The sequence below is a fragment of the Lepisosteus platostomus genome, chromosome 28 (assembly GCF_059453375.1).
Source record: "Lepisosteus platostomus isolate fLepPlt1 chromosome 28, fLepPlt1.hap1, whole genome shotgun sequence".
Lineage (NCBI taxonomy): Eukaryota > Metazoa > Chordata > Actinopteri > Semionotiformes > Lepisosteidae > Lepisosteus > Lepisosteus platostomus.
The window spans coordinates 745,493-764,688 of record NC_142638.1 but is presented as its reverse complement, the minus strand read 5'-3'; the positions used below and the strand labels follow the sequence as shown (position 1 = coordinate 764,688).

The window sequence follows — 19,196 nt, the reverse complement described above, 5'->3', positions numbered from 1 at the left end:
ACTGTAGGAAGCAGCGTTTTAACTTTTGTGTTTCTAAGGTTGACTTAAAATCTTGATTCTTTGAGGAGAAAGGAAACCTGAAAAGCTTCTAACCAAGCATCTTGTGGCCTCTGCTAAGGATTCGTTCATGTCAAGAGCTCAACTGCAATGAAACCTACCAGCAGGTGTGGGGGTCTGCTGGGAATCCCTGCTTTAAGAGAATAACTGCCAGCGTGTTTGGTTAAAGCAGTCTGGGGTTAAAGCTCTTTGCCGGGTAGGAATGCTGACCTTTTCAGGGCAATAGTGGTGTTAAACCACTATTCAACTGCCAAATTGCAGAAAGTAATTAATGTATATCAAAGATTACACACAAGAGAATGCAATATGGGTTTCGTTAGTTAATTCATCCAGCACTTGCTTGAGAGAAACTGGACCAGGGTATCAGCTTCTACAACATGACAGTGTAGCCTTTTCCACTCTCCTGCAACACTTTGTATACAGATTTGCCTGTGTCATATATGATATGTTATGAGCTGTTGATGTGCAACACAAATTCCCTTAGGGGCAATACAGGTGAATTCCATCCAGCTCAGCTCAGCGTGGGGAGGTCTGCCACTGGGATCCAGTGAGAACGGGAGGTCAGGCACTGAGGAGACTCCTCCTTCATAGAAGAGGACAGCACAAAACAATCAAACAAATCCTAAGCCACGCTCACCCCTTGCCCGAATGCAGATTGGTGGGAGAGAGCTGGCTAGAGCTTTGGCGTCTGTATTCGTTACCTCTGGCCCAGCCTGCAGGTGTAATTGCACCGTTTACAGTACATCAGAGGGGTTTTAATAATAGTGACCTCATCTTTGGCTGGCTGAGTCTGAGAAACCCTGCACTTACATATAACTCACTATCGGACAGTTATTAATCGCGACCTGCCAGGATTGTGATAAATGGTGTATTTATACACGTCACGAGGAATATCACCTAAATAGTCTGGGCACAGGACACCCCCCACTCCCATGCATAGCTGTCTGTTGCGTTTCAGGTTTTGCAAGTGAAAGGCTCTTGCGCATATTGCATAGACAGACTAGAAGCATAGAAAAGATAGAAAAGAAAATAATAAGAATATGCAAATGTTATATTATTTTACAGAACTAAATAGGTCAACCAGTTTTTGGCAAATGTTATAAATGTCATCATTTCATAGACGAAAGGAACCCCACTGCATGATTTAAATCTTACAATCAAATATGCTTGTCCATGTGCTCAAATAATGTGTGAAGAAATGTAAAGGTATCCATAAAGTGACACACGAGTGATGACAATAGGGTGGTCATACATCACACTCTCCCAGATTCTTAAGGATGTCTTGAGTTTTTCCCTAATTAGCAGTTTGTTTTGGATTATGGGATCGTGGCATCACGAGACCCAGAAAGTGGGGGAAAACCCAGGTTTCTGGTTTTCAACGACCTCCGAGTCCCTGTACAGCTGCTCATTCTGTCTCCTGCTGTTTTCCGCTCTCTCTCTCTGCTCACTCCTCTTCTTCCCTTCTCTCCCCTCGCCTCTCCCTGTAGGTAGAGCTTGAATGTCCTGCTGGTGGTGCTGCCTGCACCCACTGCTGGGTAAGCGAGCCGGGCCTGGTCCCGCACAGAACGTCAGGCCTGTTGTCTTCAGACGCTCAGCTTCATTTCCTGCTTCCTGTCTTTACCTACGAAAGAAATACAGCTTGTAGTCATTTTATTGGCCGTAATTATTCTGCTGTATTCATTTGGGGATCATTACCTTTATTTGCTTTACAGCTCTTGTTCTCTGTCAACTCTATCACTCCATAGCCAGGCTGTAAAGGAGTCTTTTTCCGAAGGGCTGGCATTAACAAAAGCAGCTTTGTTAACATTGTGGCCTTCTAAAAATTATTTTTCTTTATCTGCCCGGAGATCTCCAGCTGCACTGCAACTGGATTGGCCTTGCAGTGCACCAGTCCAGTAGGTCTGCAGGTGGCCTCAGTGCTGTTATATTGACAAGTACAGTCCAGGGGCACTCTCAGCACAGCACAGAAGAGGCTGAGAGAATCAGCCTCAGCCTAAGTACATCAAGGTCTGACTGAAGAAACATGATCTTGACTGCTTGTGTTGTAGCAGAAGAAGTAACCTAGAATCATAAAAGCTTGACGCAGCTGTTGTGAATGGAATAATGACAGAACCTTCCTCTGTCTCTCCTGCTCACCTGTTCTGTGTGTTCCCAGGAGCCTGTCTACTCCTCTATCTTTGTCCCTGTCAGCACTCCAGCCCAGTATGTAGTCTGTTACAACCAGGTGAGCCTGCATGCTGCCTGCATTTCCTCTGGAGTTCTGTGTGTGCTGTGCTGTCAAGCTACTCCAGCCCTAGACTACAGACTCCTAACCCAGATCACTTGTCACTGCCCCTGCCAAGAAGACTGATTATGGTTCGAACAAGATCCATTGAGTAAATAAGGAAATAGCTGTGTTTTAATTACGGAGGGGCCAATATCCGCATCTCCGATTAGGAACTGTTCCCAGGACTTTGAAGTTTCTGTAAATGGGTTTCATTTACAGTATCAAAAGCACCAGGTGTTTGGGCAAAAAACATCTGAGACACTCTGTGATTTTTAGCCCCTTTAGTGCGGGATATTTAAGAAAAGTCATCTCAAATAAAGAACACAATGGTGTCAAATTTCTAAAATATTGACTAATTATAATATGATTATATTAATTATTAAATAATAATTTAATTATTTCAACATTTAAATGCTTCTTAGTGGCTGGTAGTATAGCCATGATCTAGCTTAGCAGAAAACAGCAACCACGAAAAACACATTACACAGTTATTGCTTAAGTGTTCATTTTAGCATGAGTTTCCAGTGCAGTTTTTTTAAATCTGTGTAGTAGAATTAGACCTATAAGCTCTGAAAAATATTTATGGAAAGACCAATCCTGTGTTCTCTTATTTTTTTTTTAATTCCAGCTGCTACAAAGTACCTTCATTAGCAGTGTTGGCATTTTGGGGTTAATACAGAGAAATCCCATGTTTAAAATAAGAATGTGTGACAGTACTCAGTGATTCAGATAATGCCACTCCTTCACTAAGAGGAGGAGACACAACCACCCATGTCTGATAGAGTTTGACCTCATTAGTCTCACTCATCCTGAAACAAAAGGTCAGGCAGCCTGGTATTTACACTGTTTGTACCAGGGGCCAACTGCAGTATTTTTTTCATTGTAATGTGAGAGAGCCGTGTGCCTCTGACGCTGTTTAGTCATGAAGTCGGTTTCCTGCGTGAGGAGAGGTGAGAGGGCTGTGAGCTATTCCTGCGCCGACGTGCTCGCAGAGAAACCACAGGGGCGCCGCTGCCGATCGGCAACTCTCCCCAGGCCAGTGAGTGCTCGTATCTCAGAGCCTGCGGCCTGCGACTGCTCGAGAACACTTGTGTGTATGTGGAGTTTACAGCCTGTTCACTGGACAGGCCGCTTAGCCCTCCACCCCCAGCTCTCAGGCCCCTGAGCAGCAGCGCCTGCCTGAAACTGGAGCTCGGAGCTCAGAGCTCGGAGACAGAGCCTCCCAACGTGCCCACCAGCCCCAGACCCCCCCTTTCACCGAGACCAGTGTCCACTTGTCCACTGACAAGAGAGGGCCTGCAGGTATCCATCACAGGGCAGACACACACACACACACACACACACACACACACACCCTGGACAGTACGCCAGTCCATCACAGCATACACACAGACACACACACTCACACCAGAGCCAGTTTTCCCAGAAGCCAATTAACCTACCAGCGTGTCTTTGGACTGTGGACCCATGCAAACAGGAGGAGAACATGCAAACTCCACACAGACAGCATCCCCAGGACTGGTCCCCAGTACTGCAAGGCAGCAGTGCTAACCACTGCGCCACCATGACGCAATACATCATTGATTTCTTAATCGGTTAGCACTTGCTGTCATTCCTTTGGTGTGGTAAAACTGCGGAATCGGTTCCAGAACTGTACTTGAAACTCTAATCCGTTTATTTTGAGCAGCCTTAGGATGCCAACTGGCACCATGCAGGATAAGTCACTGCTGTCTGAGGTCCAGCAGGAGGCCAGAAATTTTAGTATTTTGCTTGCGATAAGAAAGGGTTTTTATTTCTCCCTCTGTGAAGAACAGGGTTGTGCAGATCACCTGAGGCAGTGAAAAGGCCTGTGTGATTTCTTCACAGTGCTGTGGCCTACTGTGAAATCACTTACCAAAATTTGCATGTTTATTGTGTCTCGCTAAATACCGAAATAAGTGAAGCAAACTTTTACTGTGGAAAAACAGGCTTAACAACATAAGAATGTTGGTATTGGAATGCATCATTATTAGCAGGAAAAGGAATAAAACGTGTCAGAAAGCCTGGAAATACACCAAAAACAGTACAGTATAGTAGAAATTTAAGATTCATCTGGTACAAAGCATCCCTTAAGAAGGACTCTTATTATTAGTAGTTGTAGTGATCCAGAATGGCAATATAGTCTTTCTAGGTTAAGACTTTCTAAATCCTGAAACTGTCTGTCCTCTCCCTTGTTTAACCTGCAGCGGTCAGTCCCATAGCTTGTTTCATGTTTGATGGATTATCCTTGCAACAGATATCCCTTAAATACTGGATTCCCTTCACAGTCTGATCTTGCTGGGTGTTAAGAACTAAGTGTACTGGGTGTGTTGACATTTTCATCATAGTTTCAGAATAGTGTGGAGTAGTTTCAGGAAGACTCCCGTCGCTGCCCGAACATTGCTGGATCCTCTGAGTGTGAGCAGTTGCTTTGCCTGCGGAGCCTCCAGGTCTTTTCTCATCCCGCTGCTCAGTAAAAGCTTGGAATGTTACAGTAATTAGACTCCGGTCCCGGTGGGCACTTTCATCTTGTTGAGTTATGAGGTTCTTCGACACCTAGAAGCACCAGACCCAAGTGGGCTCCACATGTGGAAACAGCCACATTGCACGAATAGCAGGGCTCCCAGTCCCAGTCCTGGGGCCCCAGCGTGTCGGCAGGGGGACCCGAAGAGCTGGGAGAAGTCGTTAAACTGGTACGGCTACGACCGTAACCAGCTGGGTTTGCTCATCGAGAGCTGAGTTGCAAGAAAAATCCACGAACACTCTGGCACTGCAGGTGGAGAAATAGATGCCTCTGATGTGTTCCTGCAGACTGGCTCTTAGTGTCCAGCTGATTCCCAAGACACTGAAGGAGCATGAAGACCCGCAGGTCCAACCCCAGCGCAGGGCCTCGTTCTGGCCTTTTCTCCAGCCCAGTCACCTTGGCCAGGGTGATCCTGCCCTGAAAACCCCTGAGTCTTTAGGGTCACCTGTTCTGGTTCAGGGAGAAGCAGGAAAAGCCTGTGATCTGTGTGACAGACTGGAGGGAAGGAGTTCAGACTCCATCATTATTCCTTTATTTTTTATTGGATGGATTGATCCTGCAAACAAAAACTGTTGTTGCATTAAGAGACAAAGTTGTAACTGCAATGCAGTAAATCAAGGGCACGAATTTGCATTCCCTGTTATTTTTTTTAACCTTTTTAAAAGGTCTCCATTGCATTAGGGACCTGAGTAGGCAGGGAAATGAGAAATGAAAAGGATTTTGTTCTTTTCTATATAAAGCTTTGAAAATGTTCTGGAGGGCCTTTGGCCCTGCAGGTGAGAGTAACGAGTGGCGGCTATCCTGACTGTGATGTTCCTTCTCCTTCTTCTCTGTCTCGCCCGGGTTCTGCAAGACCACTCTTTCCTATGAGGCCCAGGAGGTCTCCCAGACACAGGGCTACTCTCAGCCTCCCTGGAGACAAAAGGTGACCACTGTGCCTTCAGGCCTGGGCTCTGGCCACTGGGCAGTCTGGCTTCAGCGGACCTCTGTGACTACGCAGGACAGGACAGAGGATGGGTTTTCCAAAAACATTTTGCACGCAAATTGCTCTTCCTTTTGAGGGAGTAATAGGAAAAAAATCAAACTTCACTCTCTTTTCAGAGAAACTGTTGATACAAAAAGAGCTTATTTTGAACAGAATTTGTTTTCCTGTGGAGCAGATGTTTGCGCTGTGCAATCCACAAATAGCAAGGCTGGCAGTTCCATGATCCTCGGCAACAGGTCATTTTCCACTTAATTCGTATATAGTTAACGCCCTGCTTACCTGTTCACCCTAATGAGCGTCTAAATTTGTGAAAATCCATCCCGAAAACTGTTCAAGTCTCTGCGTGCATCTGCTGGCCCGCTCCATGTTGTGCTGTTTGTAATTTTGTGTTGCATTAGTGCTATTTTGTGTTCCTAGGTTAAACCAGATCTTTCTCATAATTCTATTGGCAAGTTTTTTTTTCTGGTATTTCATTTTTATTTGATCTCATCCAGTTGTTTCTTTGAAAGACTCCCGGGTCTCATCTTTGTAGCTTGTCGTGAAATCTCTCACCCTGTTGTGACACCACCTTTCTACTACAGTATCTCTAGAAACCCCAACAGCCCAGTGCCGTTACAATGCTGGATACTAAAATCTGAAGCCAGCTCAGTCCATGTTTACAACAACGTGAGCACACAGAGCATTGCTGCTTGCTAATTCTGAAACTGCTTTCGAATTTCTGAGTTTCAGATGAAGAAGTTCTGAAAGGGTGTTTAGTTAATAATGAACTGATAGTTTTCTCTCTGCTTGGTCAGGTTTTAGCTTGCACGCTTGAATGAGGGCAGTCCTGAAGCTCACTAATTGATGCAGGGTTAATACACACCTGTAATAGAAAGGTGAAATTAATTAGCCTCTGATTAAGAACTGGGTTGGAGCAGTCGAGAGCCCCTAGTCAGTTGAACCTTAAATTTAACTTCTAATATTTTGGGGGGATTTCAGAATACTGCTTTTGGGGCAGAGTGGTGGCTCTGTGGCTAAGGATCTGCTCCTGTGGCTGTAAGGTTGCCGGTTCAAATCCTGCAGCCGGCAGAGGAATCCTACTCCGTTGGGCCCCCGAGCGAGGCCCTTAACCCCAACTGTTACTGTTACTTAACAACTGACCCTGCGCTCTGACCCCAAGCTTCTCTCCCTGTCTGTGTGTCTGTGTCTCATGGAGAGCATGGTGGGGTTCCTAATGCAAGAAATTGTATAGGGCTAATAAAGTGATGTGATGTGATGTTATGAAACTGACTTGCTGGATTAAAAACAATCCAGCAAACTCAGGATCGCCACCCCTGACTGCTCCCCTCGGCTTTCCCACAGAAACCCTCCGCGGAGGTGGAGACCAAGCTGAGCCTGGCGGAGAGGATGCGGATCCTGCAGGAGAAGGAGCAGCAGTGGAAGACGAGGGGGAAGGGGGCCTCCAATGACTCCACGCAGTTCACGGTGGCGGGCCGCATGGCCAGGAAGGGTGTGTGTTTCTTGAGAAATTAACTGCTGGACTCTTGCGACCTACTTATTTACTTCAGCTTGGGCCCGACCGAAAAGCTGGTTTCCAGCTGTAAAGTAGGCAGTGAATTAAAGAGACCTTCAGAAGAGCGCCTAGTGTTCTGCACACCTTCACCTTGATAATCCCTGCTTCTTCCCAATAAGTGTCGGGGCAATTCGGAGCCGATCCCGGAAGCACAGGTTGTGAGGTGGGATTCCGCCCAGGTCGGGACGCCAGTCCATCACAGTCCACACTATCCTTCACGAGGAGACAATTCGAAGGCGCCAGTTAACCCAGCCAGTAACTAGCCACCAATAACCTTTTTCAAGTGTCAAAATTAGGCTAAGGTGACTCTTGTCCTGATTGTATGACAGGCGTGGTGACTGGAAAAGAGGACTCTCCCATCATACAGAAGAGATCTGCAGGGGGAACTCCAGTAAAGCCTCTGGAAGGTAGGAATTTTTTTGCATGTTGCCTTTTCTTGATCGTTGTACATTTACACAGAGGCAATAGACATTTACACCAAATTTGCCCTGAGACCTTTTCTGACACTTCCGCTGAGCTGTGGCACCAAGCGGTTTATACAAAGGTGGGGAATTTAATGCTATGGATTTTGGTCTTTGCTCCTTTATGCGCAGTTTTTTGTTGTTTTTTTTCCACGTGCATCTGAGTGACAGGGCTGTTGCTGTCTGTTTTGCAGAGATCGCCAGTCGCTCTGATGTGGAGGTCGAGGGGGACAAGAGGCTGGACAAGCTGGAGTCGTTCCTGGGCAAACTGCACAGTAAAGGTGACTGTTCTCAGGGCTGCTTCACAGGGAGGGGTTACTCACCTGCGGGAGTTTACAGAAAACCCACTAAAGCCTAAAAACCAGAACCCAGGTGTAGTGAGAGTTAAATGCGTAGATTGAGAGGTGCAGTGCAGACCAGAGAGTCCTGCAGGCCTCAGGGAGTCTCAGAGCAGTGTTCATAAAGGACTGTGGGCATCTGTGGTGGCCTGCGGACAGGCTCAAGAGCTGCCCCCTGCCCAGACTTAGAGAATGATGGGAGTGTGTTGCCCACCCTGGACCTGACACCCCAGCATTCTAAAACAAGTCTCCGTTTCCTCTGCTGATCAACCTTAAGACAACACAGCCTAGCAGTCCACCCCGAAGTTTCTACATCCGTTCAGGCGAGAGCAGCAGAGTGCTTTGTTTCAACAGTTAAAGCCCAATAGCTATCACATCCATGATCACATCCAGATCTCTTCTTTTTAAGTCTTCCCTTTGCGGTCTGTTGTCGGCAGTGGTTTTCTGGGAACGATGGCAGACGAGCAGTGAGCAGCGTGCTGCCTCCCCTCACCTGTCACACTCCCCTCACCCGTCACACTCTCCTTCTTCCAGGCATGAGGCAGCAGGAGACCTCCATCACAGTAACCCAGGAGACGGTGAAGGAGGTGGTGAGGCCAGATGACGAGGAGACCTTCTCCAAGTTCTACCGCACTGTGTCTCCCTTGGCCCTGAGCCCCAGCAGCTCTGTGGAGATAGAGGAGGACTTCAGCGCCATCTTTGAGGCTTATACTCCCAAGTAAGCAAGGGCTGAAAAATCAGTGTAGCAAACAAACTGTACCTTATGGAAACCTCAGAGCTCAATGCTAATGTATCTGTTTGTTCTGGTAATGTAGTTTTCTCTCTATTTTATATTCTTAAGGTCAGTTTTGGGTGTTTTGCTGACATGATGTTTGTGTGCCCGAACTATGACACTTTATCCTTAATAAGAATGACTTCCGGTTCCAACAATGCTGATATAAACCTCCCTCCTGAGTGTGATAAAAGTGCACAAAGTTCCCTTCTGTTTTAAAGTTGCATCCATCTGTTTTCAAAGTACTTCATCCAAGTCCAAGTTGTGAAGGGGGAGCTGGAGCCGGTCGGTAATCCATGGGTGCGAGGCAGGATACGCCCTGGATGGGACGCTAGTCCATTGCAGGACACACAGACACACACTCACAGCAGGGCCAATGTTCCACCAGTTTCACAGGGAAACCTTACGAACTCCACACCGACAGCACCCCAGGACTTGAACCCAGGTCCCAGCACCACAAGGCAGCAGTGCTGCCCACTGCACCACCCTGCTGCACATGACGAGTTTGATCCCATAATGCAGAGTCAGTGAGGTCTTGAGGGCAAGAAGGATGCAGAACGGATTTTACTTTGCTGTGTACTTTACATATTATTTTGGTCCATCTTAAACAGTGGAAATGTGGGATTGGCATCGCCATAAAAAATGCAAAAAAAATACAAATTACACTCAACATAAAATAAGTACACGTTAAAAACAAACAATAGTATTTATGCAGTACACACACACAGTATATAAGTACATACAGTACATCTTGCTCTGCCCATATGACACTATCATCACATTAACCCGATAGCAGACCAGAACACCTGGAGGAAACCCATGTGAACACAGGCAGAACCTGCGAACTCCACACAGAAAACTGTCCAAGCTCAGAACTGAACCCACCCAGCAGTGCGAGGCAGCAGCGCTAACCACAGCGCCCATGTGCCCCCATGTCCCCCAGTTTACTGCTGAGAGATATCGGAAGGTGCTGGTTTACACACTGTCCATCAGAATTGCACACCGTGAGCCAGCGTTTTGCAGAAGTATCGCAGGGTCCAAAAGCAGGACATAAATGTGACTAGTGATGTTTAGGTCCTTGCGGAAGGGTAAGACATTTACAGTAGATGTAGAAGTTTTGTTTTCATGCCACCCTGGGGAGACTTGTGCTGTGGCTGGTGAAGACTGGAGTTCTGGTCAGGAAGCTCTAGGTCCCCTCGCTCGCCCCTCATCGCTCGCCAGGCCTGGGCTCGTGTCAGGAAGGCGCCGCGGCCGACAGGCTGTCCGCTCAAGGCCCGTGTCTCCGCAGGCTGACGTCCGCTGTAGCCGAGCACAAGCGCGCGGTCAGGCCCGCGAGGAAAACCCAGGGCTCCCGGAATCCGCTGCGGGCCCTGGCCGACCGGGACGACATCAGGCAGGAGTACACGGAGCAGCGCCTGAACGTGGCGGCGCTGGAGTCCAAGAGGATACAGGTGGAGAAGAGTGAGTAAGGCTGATGGGAGACCTCTGGCGTCAGGAATTGCGGAACAGATTGTGGTGGGAATTTTAAGCCCCACAGCCAGCTGGCCACAGTAATTACCTTCTTCAATAGAATTCAAAATACATCCAGCGTGAAGTCACATAAATCGACTGAGCCATACCGTGGCAGTGGAGTGCTCCTGGGATTTCTGCTAGTCAGGCGCAGTTCATGTAGAAATCTCGAATGTAAACAGAAGATCTTTACTGCTGGGTTTAAATTAAGGGGAGATTGGCAGTGCAGGGATTGAGGGAAAGGAGGTTTTGTTCTTGAGGCCTGGTTTTTCCCCTGTAGGTCTCTGAAGGTCATTTTGGGTGCACATGTGCTCGGTGAATTATTTTTATTTTTATTGTTACAGAGGCTATTAAAAGTCACTCAACCCCTTGGACTTTTTCTTATTTTATTGTGTTGCAGTGTGGAATCGTATTGTATTGAGTTGATATTTTTTGCCATTGATGAACACAAAACACTCCATAATATCTAAGTATTAGTGTCTTTTGTGCACTTGATGCTGCTGCTGTGATCAGCTGTACAACAGGAGTCCCTTTGTGGATGACGATATTCTAAGGTTGTACAAGCATTGTAAGCACTTATTTTTGGTTTAAGCAGTTTAATTTTCCCTTATAATAAAACCACAGTAAATGTAGTGTAGCAGGAAAATCCTTCTAACTTTTTCCCTAAGACATATAGCACAAAAACTGCCTTTCTAGTATCATGTCAGACATTACTGCAGGCTTCAAAGGAAGGTGCCTGATCTTAATTTTTTCTCTGCCCTGCTGTTGCCTCCTCTAGTGGCAAAGCATTCCAACTACGCCGATGTGGCGCTGGCGGGGCTGGCCAGCAAGGAGAACTTCAGGAGGGTGCAGCTGCGCGATGCCAAGTCCACCGAGCAAGTGACCAACAACAGTGCCCAGCCATTCAAGAAGCTGATGCTGATCCAGGTTAAAGGTCAGGCACTTGTGCTTTGGACACTACAGGGATACAGGTCTTCTACCTTGCTCTCTGCTCTTGCATGCTGCAGACTGGCTTTATAAATCCATCCACCGTCTGAGCTCCCACTTTTTTGCTGCAGGAGAAACACTGCATTCTTGATCCTGTTCTGGGACTTTTGGGCTCAATATGAGCAAGTAGCTTCCTAGCTATTCTGGCAGGGGGGTACAGGCGCTGTCCTGACTGGGGGGGTACAGGCGCTGTCCTGACTGGGGGGGTACAGGCGCTGTCCTGACTGGGGGGTACAGATGCTGTCCTGACTGGGGGGGTACAGACGCTGTCCTGACTGGGGGGGTACAGACGCTGTCCTGACTGGGGGGGTACAGACGCTGTCCTGACTGGGGGGGTACAGACGCTGTCCTGACTGGGGGGTACAGACACTGTCCTGACTGGGGGGTACAGACGCTGTCCACTGACGCTCTGAACTCTCCAGGTCGTCGGCACGTGCAGGTCAGGCTGGTGGAGCCGGTGACGAGCTCTCTGAACAGCGGGGACTGCTTCCTCCTGATCACGCCCAGCCGCTGCTTCCTGTGGGTCGGCGAGTTCGCCAACGTCATCGAGAAAGCCAAGGTACCCAGCGCCGCGCCCGAACACAGGCAGTCAGAAATCCGCTCGTGGGGTGCTGAGAGCACGCTCATTCATTTCTGATTATTCTCCCATTTACACAGGTTCATGTAACATACAAAACAGACATTCATTACTGCAAAGGATCAAGTAAAGGTTTATTCCACGCAGAAAAGAGAAAAAGGGAAACACATCGTTTCGGCTGCGGAGCCTTCTTCGGGTGTTTTCTTCTGTTCTCAGCAGGAATAAACCTTTACATGTTCCGCTGCAGCTCCCTACTCGAACAACATTTGTTACTGTATATTCACTGTGTATTTAAGCATCTGCTATGAAAGCTGGTTAAAAACCAATGTTGTATCCCTATGTTCAAGACTAGCAGCTCCTTAAGTAAGTGTTCCCCCTGTGGACTCCTGTTCTGTGCCATTGACGCTAGAGTGACTTGTAGTAGCCGCAGAGGTGGCGGTGGCCGTACAGTGTGCGGATCACACTGGGGAGACGCAGGCGGGGGGAGACGGTGCTGACAGCCTCGGCTGTGTCTCGCAGGCCTCGGAGCTGGCAGCGTTCATCCAGACCAAGCGGGACCTTGGCTGCAAGGCGGCCCAGGTCACCCTGCTGGAGGAGGGCGTCGGCACGGAGAGCAGCCGGGCCAAGGAGTTCTGGAGCCTTCTGGGCGGGAAGGCGGAGTACCGAGGTAAGGGCCCGCGAGAGAGGGCTCGTTCACATCCCGCCGGCCCCTGTGTGGCGTTTGTGACTGATTCCACGACTTACCTGCCCAGCGTGTGTCCGGATGAGCTCCGGTAGTTCATTACTCTTACAAGTTTCTTATGTAATTGTGTCCCTTACGTAGTTAGAGCCTCTCTAATGTGATAAGCAAATACTTAGCAAATACTTTGATTCTTTGATTCTGCATAGGCTGTGTTTCCTAAGAAGGGAAGCCAGCATTTATAGGAAAAAACTGAGAAAAAAGAACTGAGACTCTGTCATAGTGAGTACACATTTTGTCCGAAAATGTTGATTTTTAGCAAAAAGAAAATTCTTAAAAGCTGACATTTTTGTGGCATTTAAGGCATCATTATCAGTCACTCTCTTGTTCCTAATCCAGAGAGGATTAACAGGACATTCAGAGATTCTTGTTCAAAAATTAAATTCACTTGGCAATTTTTTAAACTAGAGAGACAGATTGATTAACAATGTGGTGCATTAATTCATGAAGGAAGTGGGTTGGAAAGTTGTCATGGTTGTAAGGGCTCCTCACTGAAAGGTTGTGGGTTACAGCATCCAGACCTGTGTGAGAGTATCCCCCTCCACAGTGTGACTGGCTGTCCCTGCCGGACAGTGACATGCCCAGATTCACGTTACTCCAGTTGGTATTTGAAATAATCCAGTCAGCTTTTTTGTTAACATCTTGAAAGACTTGATTAAAGTTCCCATCCAATATCACAGTGATGCTTTATTTGAAAGTTATAATGGCTTCATAACCTCTGAATAATCACATGAATAATGCTTTATAGGGACACGTGCCAATAACCTGTGCATAAGAGGCCATGGCAATGTCTGAGCATCGCATTGTACCGAGCGCTAGAAATTAAACGAACACAAGTTCTTTGTGTAGCAGACATGAAAAGGTCATGAAGCCGTTATGATTGCGTCGCCAGTACCGTTTCCCAGGCCGTATCGGGTTGAGGCTGTCTCCTCTGTGTCTGTGCCGGGGGGAAGCGGACCCGCTCCCTGGGCCCGGCGCCGGCGTGACTGCTGTGTGTCCCTGCGCAGGGGCGGGCGAACCGGAAGAGGACGAGGTGTACGAGAGCGCGGTGGTGGAGTCCAACTGCGCGTACCGGCTGGTGGAGGACCGGCTGGTCCCCCACGACAGCTGGGCAGCCATCCCCAGCGTGTCCATGCTGGGCTCCAAAGAGGTCAGAGAATACATAGGAAAATCGCTGCAGGAGGTCACAGACGCCCATGAGGGGCTGGTTCTGGTCCCAGGGACCTCGTGTGAGTCAGTGTCCACAGATTGGGGCAGGTAAAACCCAGGTCCTCAACCGCTTTAAGTAAGTTGCTGGTTCAATCCTGGACTGTGGACTCAGTACATTTATTTGAATACAGATATGTGAAATCTAAATAAACATTTATGGAGGCCCATCATGCAAAAGCCTCTTTTCGCCTGTCTCGGTGTGAGGAAAGGGATGTCTCTTGGCCCGGTGTCGTTGTAAACTGAGGCTGCAGCAGGGCGGCGTGCCTGACCGGGACAGTCCGCGCACGGCGCTGCGGGGGTCGAGAGAGGAGGGAGGAGGGGGCTGTAGTGGGCAGGCTGGCCGGCGTTCCCAGCAGGACCAGTGCGCTGTGTGTTGCAGGTGCTGGTGTTGGACTTCGGCAGCGAGCTGTACGTGTGGCACGGGAAGGAGGTGCCGCTGGGAGACCGGAAGGTCGCTGTGCAGCTGGGCAAGCAGCTGTGGAGCGGCCCCTACGACTACAGCAGCTGCAGGGTGAACCCGCTGGACGCCACGGGGGCCGGCGCGCGCACACCGCAGTGAGTGGCAGCGGCCCAGCGGGGGGAGCACACACTCGCCTGCCCGTCGCTTCTGTGCTGCTCATCCTCACACAGGAGCAGATCAATCCACGGGAATGCTGTAGATTCCCTATTCTTTGTTTCCCTGTGTTATACTCTGCCCTTGTCCTGGCTTCTCAGTGTTAAGAACTGTACTGAAACCTGCAGTATAGTAGTCTTTTATATGAAGGACATTGTAGGGGTGTGCTCTCTGACTGGTGTAGAGACAATATGACATTAGACCTTTAGAACATTGTCTTGAGCATAGAAGATAACCAGGGGACATATATACCTATGTAAGTACTCAGTATTCTCAAAATCACTGGGAAAGTCAACGCCATGGACAGACAGTGAAACACAAACTGGAGGACAATTAGTGGGAAGCAAGTAGAAGGGCATTTAAAACCGAGAACAGGGGGAACTTCTTTACCCAGAGGGCTGTGGGAGCAGACTAGCTATCAAATGGGCTAGGTGAGTCAGATGGCCTTGTCCTCTCATCTGTAACCATCTGACGTTCTCTTTTTTATCATTTGCCCACCCAGGTTGGAATTTCCCAATGTGTGTTTACGTCCCGGCTCTCTTTAGTTTCTTTTTATCATGGTGAAATGAATTGCATGTTTTGTGTCAGAGCTCCATCTAGTGGCTGGTGGTGGGGGATTGCAGCTGGGCTGTGCTGGACAGTGTGGGAGTCAGCGTGCCGCCTGTCTGGTGCGAGTGCTGAGATGTGTATGACCCGTGAGGCTGTGTTGCGGTGGTGAAGGCTGGCATCACTCTGTTTCTGTGCATTCAGGAAGGGCGAAGGGCGCCCAGACTGGGCTCTTTTCGGCCGGCTGTCAGAGCACAATGAGACAGCACTGTTCAAAGAGAAGTTCCTGGACTGGGGAGAGTCTCGCAGCACCAGGGAGGAGCCCACAGTGCCTGAGCTCAAGGTGAGAGCTGCTGGATGGACACCGGCCCCAGACAGCTGCCTCTGAGAGGACATGACTTTCACTGGGAAGCAGTGCTGCTTCCTCCTGGCCCTCAACACCTATTTAGCTCAAAATGAATGAACTGGGCTCCTACATGGGTGGGACAGTGGCACAGGGCTTAGCATTGCTGCCTCACCGTGCCTGGGCCCTGGGTTCAATTCTGGACCTGGAACACCAAGCAATAATGTGGGTGTGGAGTCTGTACGTTCTCCCTGTGTCTGCACACCAGTTTCCTCCCAGAGACATACTGGTAGGTAAACTGGCTGCTTGGAACGTTGAGCCTGGAGTGAGTGTATGTGTGCACCCATACCCTGAATTTGAGGAAGCAAAAATGGATGGACAGTTGGTTGAACTCCTACATAATAAACAAATTAGGACTTTTTAAGAAAAGGCCCCTGGTCAAGAGTGAGCTGAGACTGACTTGTGAACCTCTAGCTGTGAGCTACTCGTGAACCTTTTAGTAATAAAAGGTCTTCTGCAGCCTCAGAGCAGAGAGCAGTTCCAGCCATGTGACCGAGCTGCTGCTGTGCTCTAGACCCCCTGTGCCACGCTTGTCCCGCAGAGCCCCACGCAGTCCCCGGTGGAGCTGGAGCTGAAGCCCTGCGACGCCAAGGCCCTGCTGGCCTGCAGCAGCCCGGCCGCCCGCACCGTCCTGGAGGGCGTGGACGTGCAGCGGGGCCGCGGGCTGATCGAGGTGGAGGACCGGCGGCCGGCCCAGCTGGCCACGCTGGCGGTGGAGGCCTGGTCCGTCCGCGAGTTCGGCGAGTGCGAGCTGCCCCGGGAGAGCGTGGGGCAGCTCCACGAGGAGGACACTTACGTCATCAAGTGGACGTACTGCATCACGAACGTGGGTGAGTGAGGCTTCCCGGGGGAGCTGTGGGCAGTGCTGGCCGAGGTGACCCGCTGTCCTGACGCCTGTGCCCCTGTCCCGGCAGTGGGCAAGAGGCAGAAGCCGGACCAGGTGGGCAGTGGCGGCGGCGGCAGCGGCGGGCCGGGCAGGGAGAGGTGCGCCTGCTTCTTCTGGCAGGGCAGCTGCTCCAGCGCCAGCGGGAAGGGCGCGTCGGCGCTGATGACCGTGGAGCGAGGCAGCCAGCGGGGGGCGCAGGTGAGGGTCGTCGTCTCGCTCCTTCCTCTGCCCCCCCCCCACGCGCCCTCCCCTGACCCACATCCTCCTCATCTTGAGCTCAAACTCCCGGCACAATTTACCACTCCCTTGGTGCCACTTAAGCTGTTGTTCTAAAGCCTGCCGAGCTGGCAGGATAGACCTGCTAGACTCTCAAGCCTGCGAGCTCCCTGCAGTTGCAGCGTCCCGTTCGGTCGCTGTGGTGCAGCTCTGCAGGCCGTGTGCAACGTGTCCGGTGTTTGACTGCCCCCAGGTCCAGGTGACCCAGGGGAAGGAGCCTCCCTGCTTCCTGCAGCTCTTCCAGGGAGGCATGGTCGTGCACAAGGGCTCCCGGGACGATGTCTCCAAAAACACAGGTCTGGTCCTGCTTCCGTCTCTTCACAGACACTGAACCGGCTGGCTTTGCCTTCATGCCCTGTCTCATTCCCATCGTGTTGTTCCATCGACATGGTGGCGCAGTGGTGAGCATGGCTGCCTTGCAGCACAGGGGCCCCGGGTTTGATTACTGAGCTGTTGTCTGTGTGGAGTTTGCATGTTTTCCCCGCATTCAAGTGGATTTCCTACAGGTGCTCCAGTTACCTCCCACAGTCCAAAGACATACTGGTAGCTTAATTGGCTTCAGGAAAAATTGGCCTGATGTGTCTGTGTCCTGTGATGGACTGGTGTCCTGTCCAGGGTGTTCTCTGCCTCGCTTGCTGGGATGGGCTCCGGCTCCCCTGTGACTCTGAATTGGGTGAAAGAGTTAGAGGATGGATGGATATTGTCCCAGGTGAGGCTGAGTGCTGCACTACTCCATTAGAACAATATCCCAGGACAATTTAATGAAAGTGTATATTCTTTGAAATGTATAGTAGCTAATTGCAATTGCAAAGAATAACAAAAACATCTGGCTGTAGCACATCAGAAACTGGCCCCAGTGCTGAGAGTTTAATTCTTGATAATTACTTTTGTGGTAGATGCTTCATCAAAAATGCCTTACAGAGCTCAGGGAGGTGAGCTATGTTGTTTAAAATGGCAGAGACGGTGGATGAATGTGCCACTTGAAGGTGCTCGAGGGGGCAGTAGATTGTGCTCAGAGTGACATGCGGAGAGGGGGCTAGAGCCACAGCCCTCTGGTCCAGCCCCCTGCTCAGCCCGGGGGCTCGTGTGCAGTGAAGACTGTCGCCTGGTCCCCTGCAGGTGGGTGGCGGCTCTTCTGCGTGCGCGGAGAGGTGCCAGTAGAGGGCAGCCTTCTGGAAGTGGAGTGCTGCTGCAGCAGCCTGCGTTCCCGAGTCTCCGCGGTCCTGCTGCACGCCCAGCAGGGGGCGCTGTACCTGTGGCACGGCTGCAAGGCCCACGCCACTGTCCGGGAGGTGGGCAAGAAGGCTGTGGAGCGCATCACGCAGCTGTGAGTATCGGCCTTTCTTCAGCACAGCAACTCTCTGAAAGCTCTCAGCAGAGCCATAAAGAACAAACACATCTTAACAAGGCTTCTTAGCTGAGATGATGCGTATCAGAGCTCTTTGCTTATTTTCTTACTTTGCTTCTTTGCTTACTGGGTTGCCATAAACGTCAGTGCAATGTGATCTAGTCAAGCCCTCTTTTACATACAGTCAGCCATTCTGTTTGCTATAACGCCCTTCACAATATTTCGTGCTTTGATCATTCAATGACGTCTCTTCCTCTCATCGTGGGGCAGAATTCACCAGGTGCTGGATTGTTCACCCGCTAATGGGGAACGTGAGCTGGGTTAGACTGATGTGAGACAGGTTAGTGTTACCCCAGTGATGGTGTGTTGTTGCAACAGTCACCCTGCTCATTGCGAGAGGAGCCACAGGTTCAGACACCACATGTGGACCCTACACATGTGCCTGTATACGTCTCTCAATTAGGATCCCCCCTAAAAGCCTAGGGGATAGGGAAATGTTCTGGCCAGGGAAGGTGATAGCAGTGGGTGGGTGAAGACCAGCACGGTCCCGTGACATTTCCTTCGTTTGCTTTGGCCTGTCAGGTGCCCAGCTGAGATGGGTCTCCACAGCAACAGCGCCCTGCAGGTGCAGGAGCTGGAGGAGGGCTCCGAGCCTGTGGAGTTCTGGAATGCGCTGGGCCAGCAGGACAGGAAGGCCTACGACTGCATGTTGCAAGGTACCGCGTGGCCACACTTCGCCTGGCTCAGCCTGAGAGGGGAGCAGGGCTGTGTAAGCAGGAGGGATCCAACACTCTCCTGGGCAGCGTGCAGGAGCTCAGTTGTGGGAAGTTCTTTATCAGAAAAGCTGCAGATGGTCTTGTGCAGATCGAGCCTTTATTGAGCTGAACACACACAGCAGCCCAGCGCTGGGTCTGCCCTGCAGGACAGACTCTCCGCTGTGATAACCTGTTCAGACAGACCCGGCTTGTGTGGTCCCTGACAGTCTGGCTCAGATCACGCTCAGCTGGATTCAGTCCCGTCCTCTGAAGCTGAGCACTCGGTCTGGCAGCTTTGTGAGGAGCAGATCGGTAACTGCTGTTTTCCCAAACTCAGTTCTTATTGTACTGTAACAAACCTTGAGGCTGACTGGT

General features: G+C 50.1%; 1 protein-coding gene across 11 annotated transcripts in view; it reads left to right on the top strand.

The window, feature by feature from the left end:
- Nucleotides 1-19,196, top strand: part of svild (supervillin d) — a 74,609-nt gene that overhangs the window by 50,225 nt on the left and 5,188 nt on the right. For 8 of the 11 annotated variants that reach the window (XM_088622839.1, XM_088622835.1, XM_088622838.1 and 5 more), the window contains 19 exons: nt 1,545-1,592; nt 2,213-2,281; nt 5,719-5,790; nt 7,192-7,339; nt 7,732-7,809; nt 8,058-8,144; nt 8,736-8,919; nt 10,262-10,434; nt 11,261-11,416; nt 11,892-12,028; nt 12,566-12,713; nt 13,793-13,935; nt 14,374-14,549; nt 15,358-15,496; nt 16,098-16,386; nt 16,471-16,640; nt 16,912-17,014; nt 17,838-18,045; nt 18,649-18,782. In XM_088622839.1, the coding sequence (XP_088478965.1) occupies nt 1,545-1,592; nt 2,213-2,281; nt 5,719-5,790; nt 7,192-7,339; nt 7,732-7,809; nt 8,058-8,144; nt 8,736-8,919; nt 10,262-10,434; nt 11,261-11,416; nt 11,892-12,028; nt 12,566-12,713; nt 13,793-13,935; nt 14,374-14,549; nt 15,358-15,496; nt 16,098-16,386; nt 16,471-16,640; nt 16,912-17,014; nt 17,838-18,045; nt 18,649-18,782 (2,662 nt within the window). The remainder of the gene's footprint in view (nt 1-1,544; nt 1,593-2,212; nt 2,282-5,718; nt 5,791-7,191; nt 7,340-7,731; nt 7,810-8,057; nt 8,145-8,735; nt 8,920-10,261; nt 10,435-11,260; nt 11,417-11,891; nt 12,029-12,565; nt 12,714-13,792; nt 13,936-14,373; nt 14,550-15,357; nt 15,497-16,097; nt 16,387-16,470; nt 16,641-16,911; nt 17,015-17,837; nt 18,046-18,648; nt 18,783-19,196) is intronic. The other 3 variants (XM_088622840.1, XM_088622841.1, XM_088622845.1) reach the window with 3 other exon arrangements.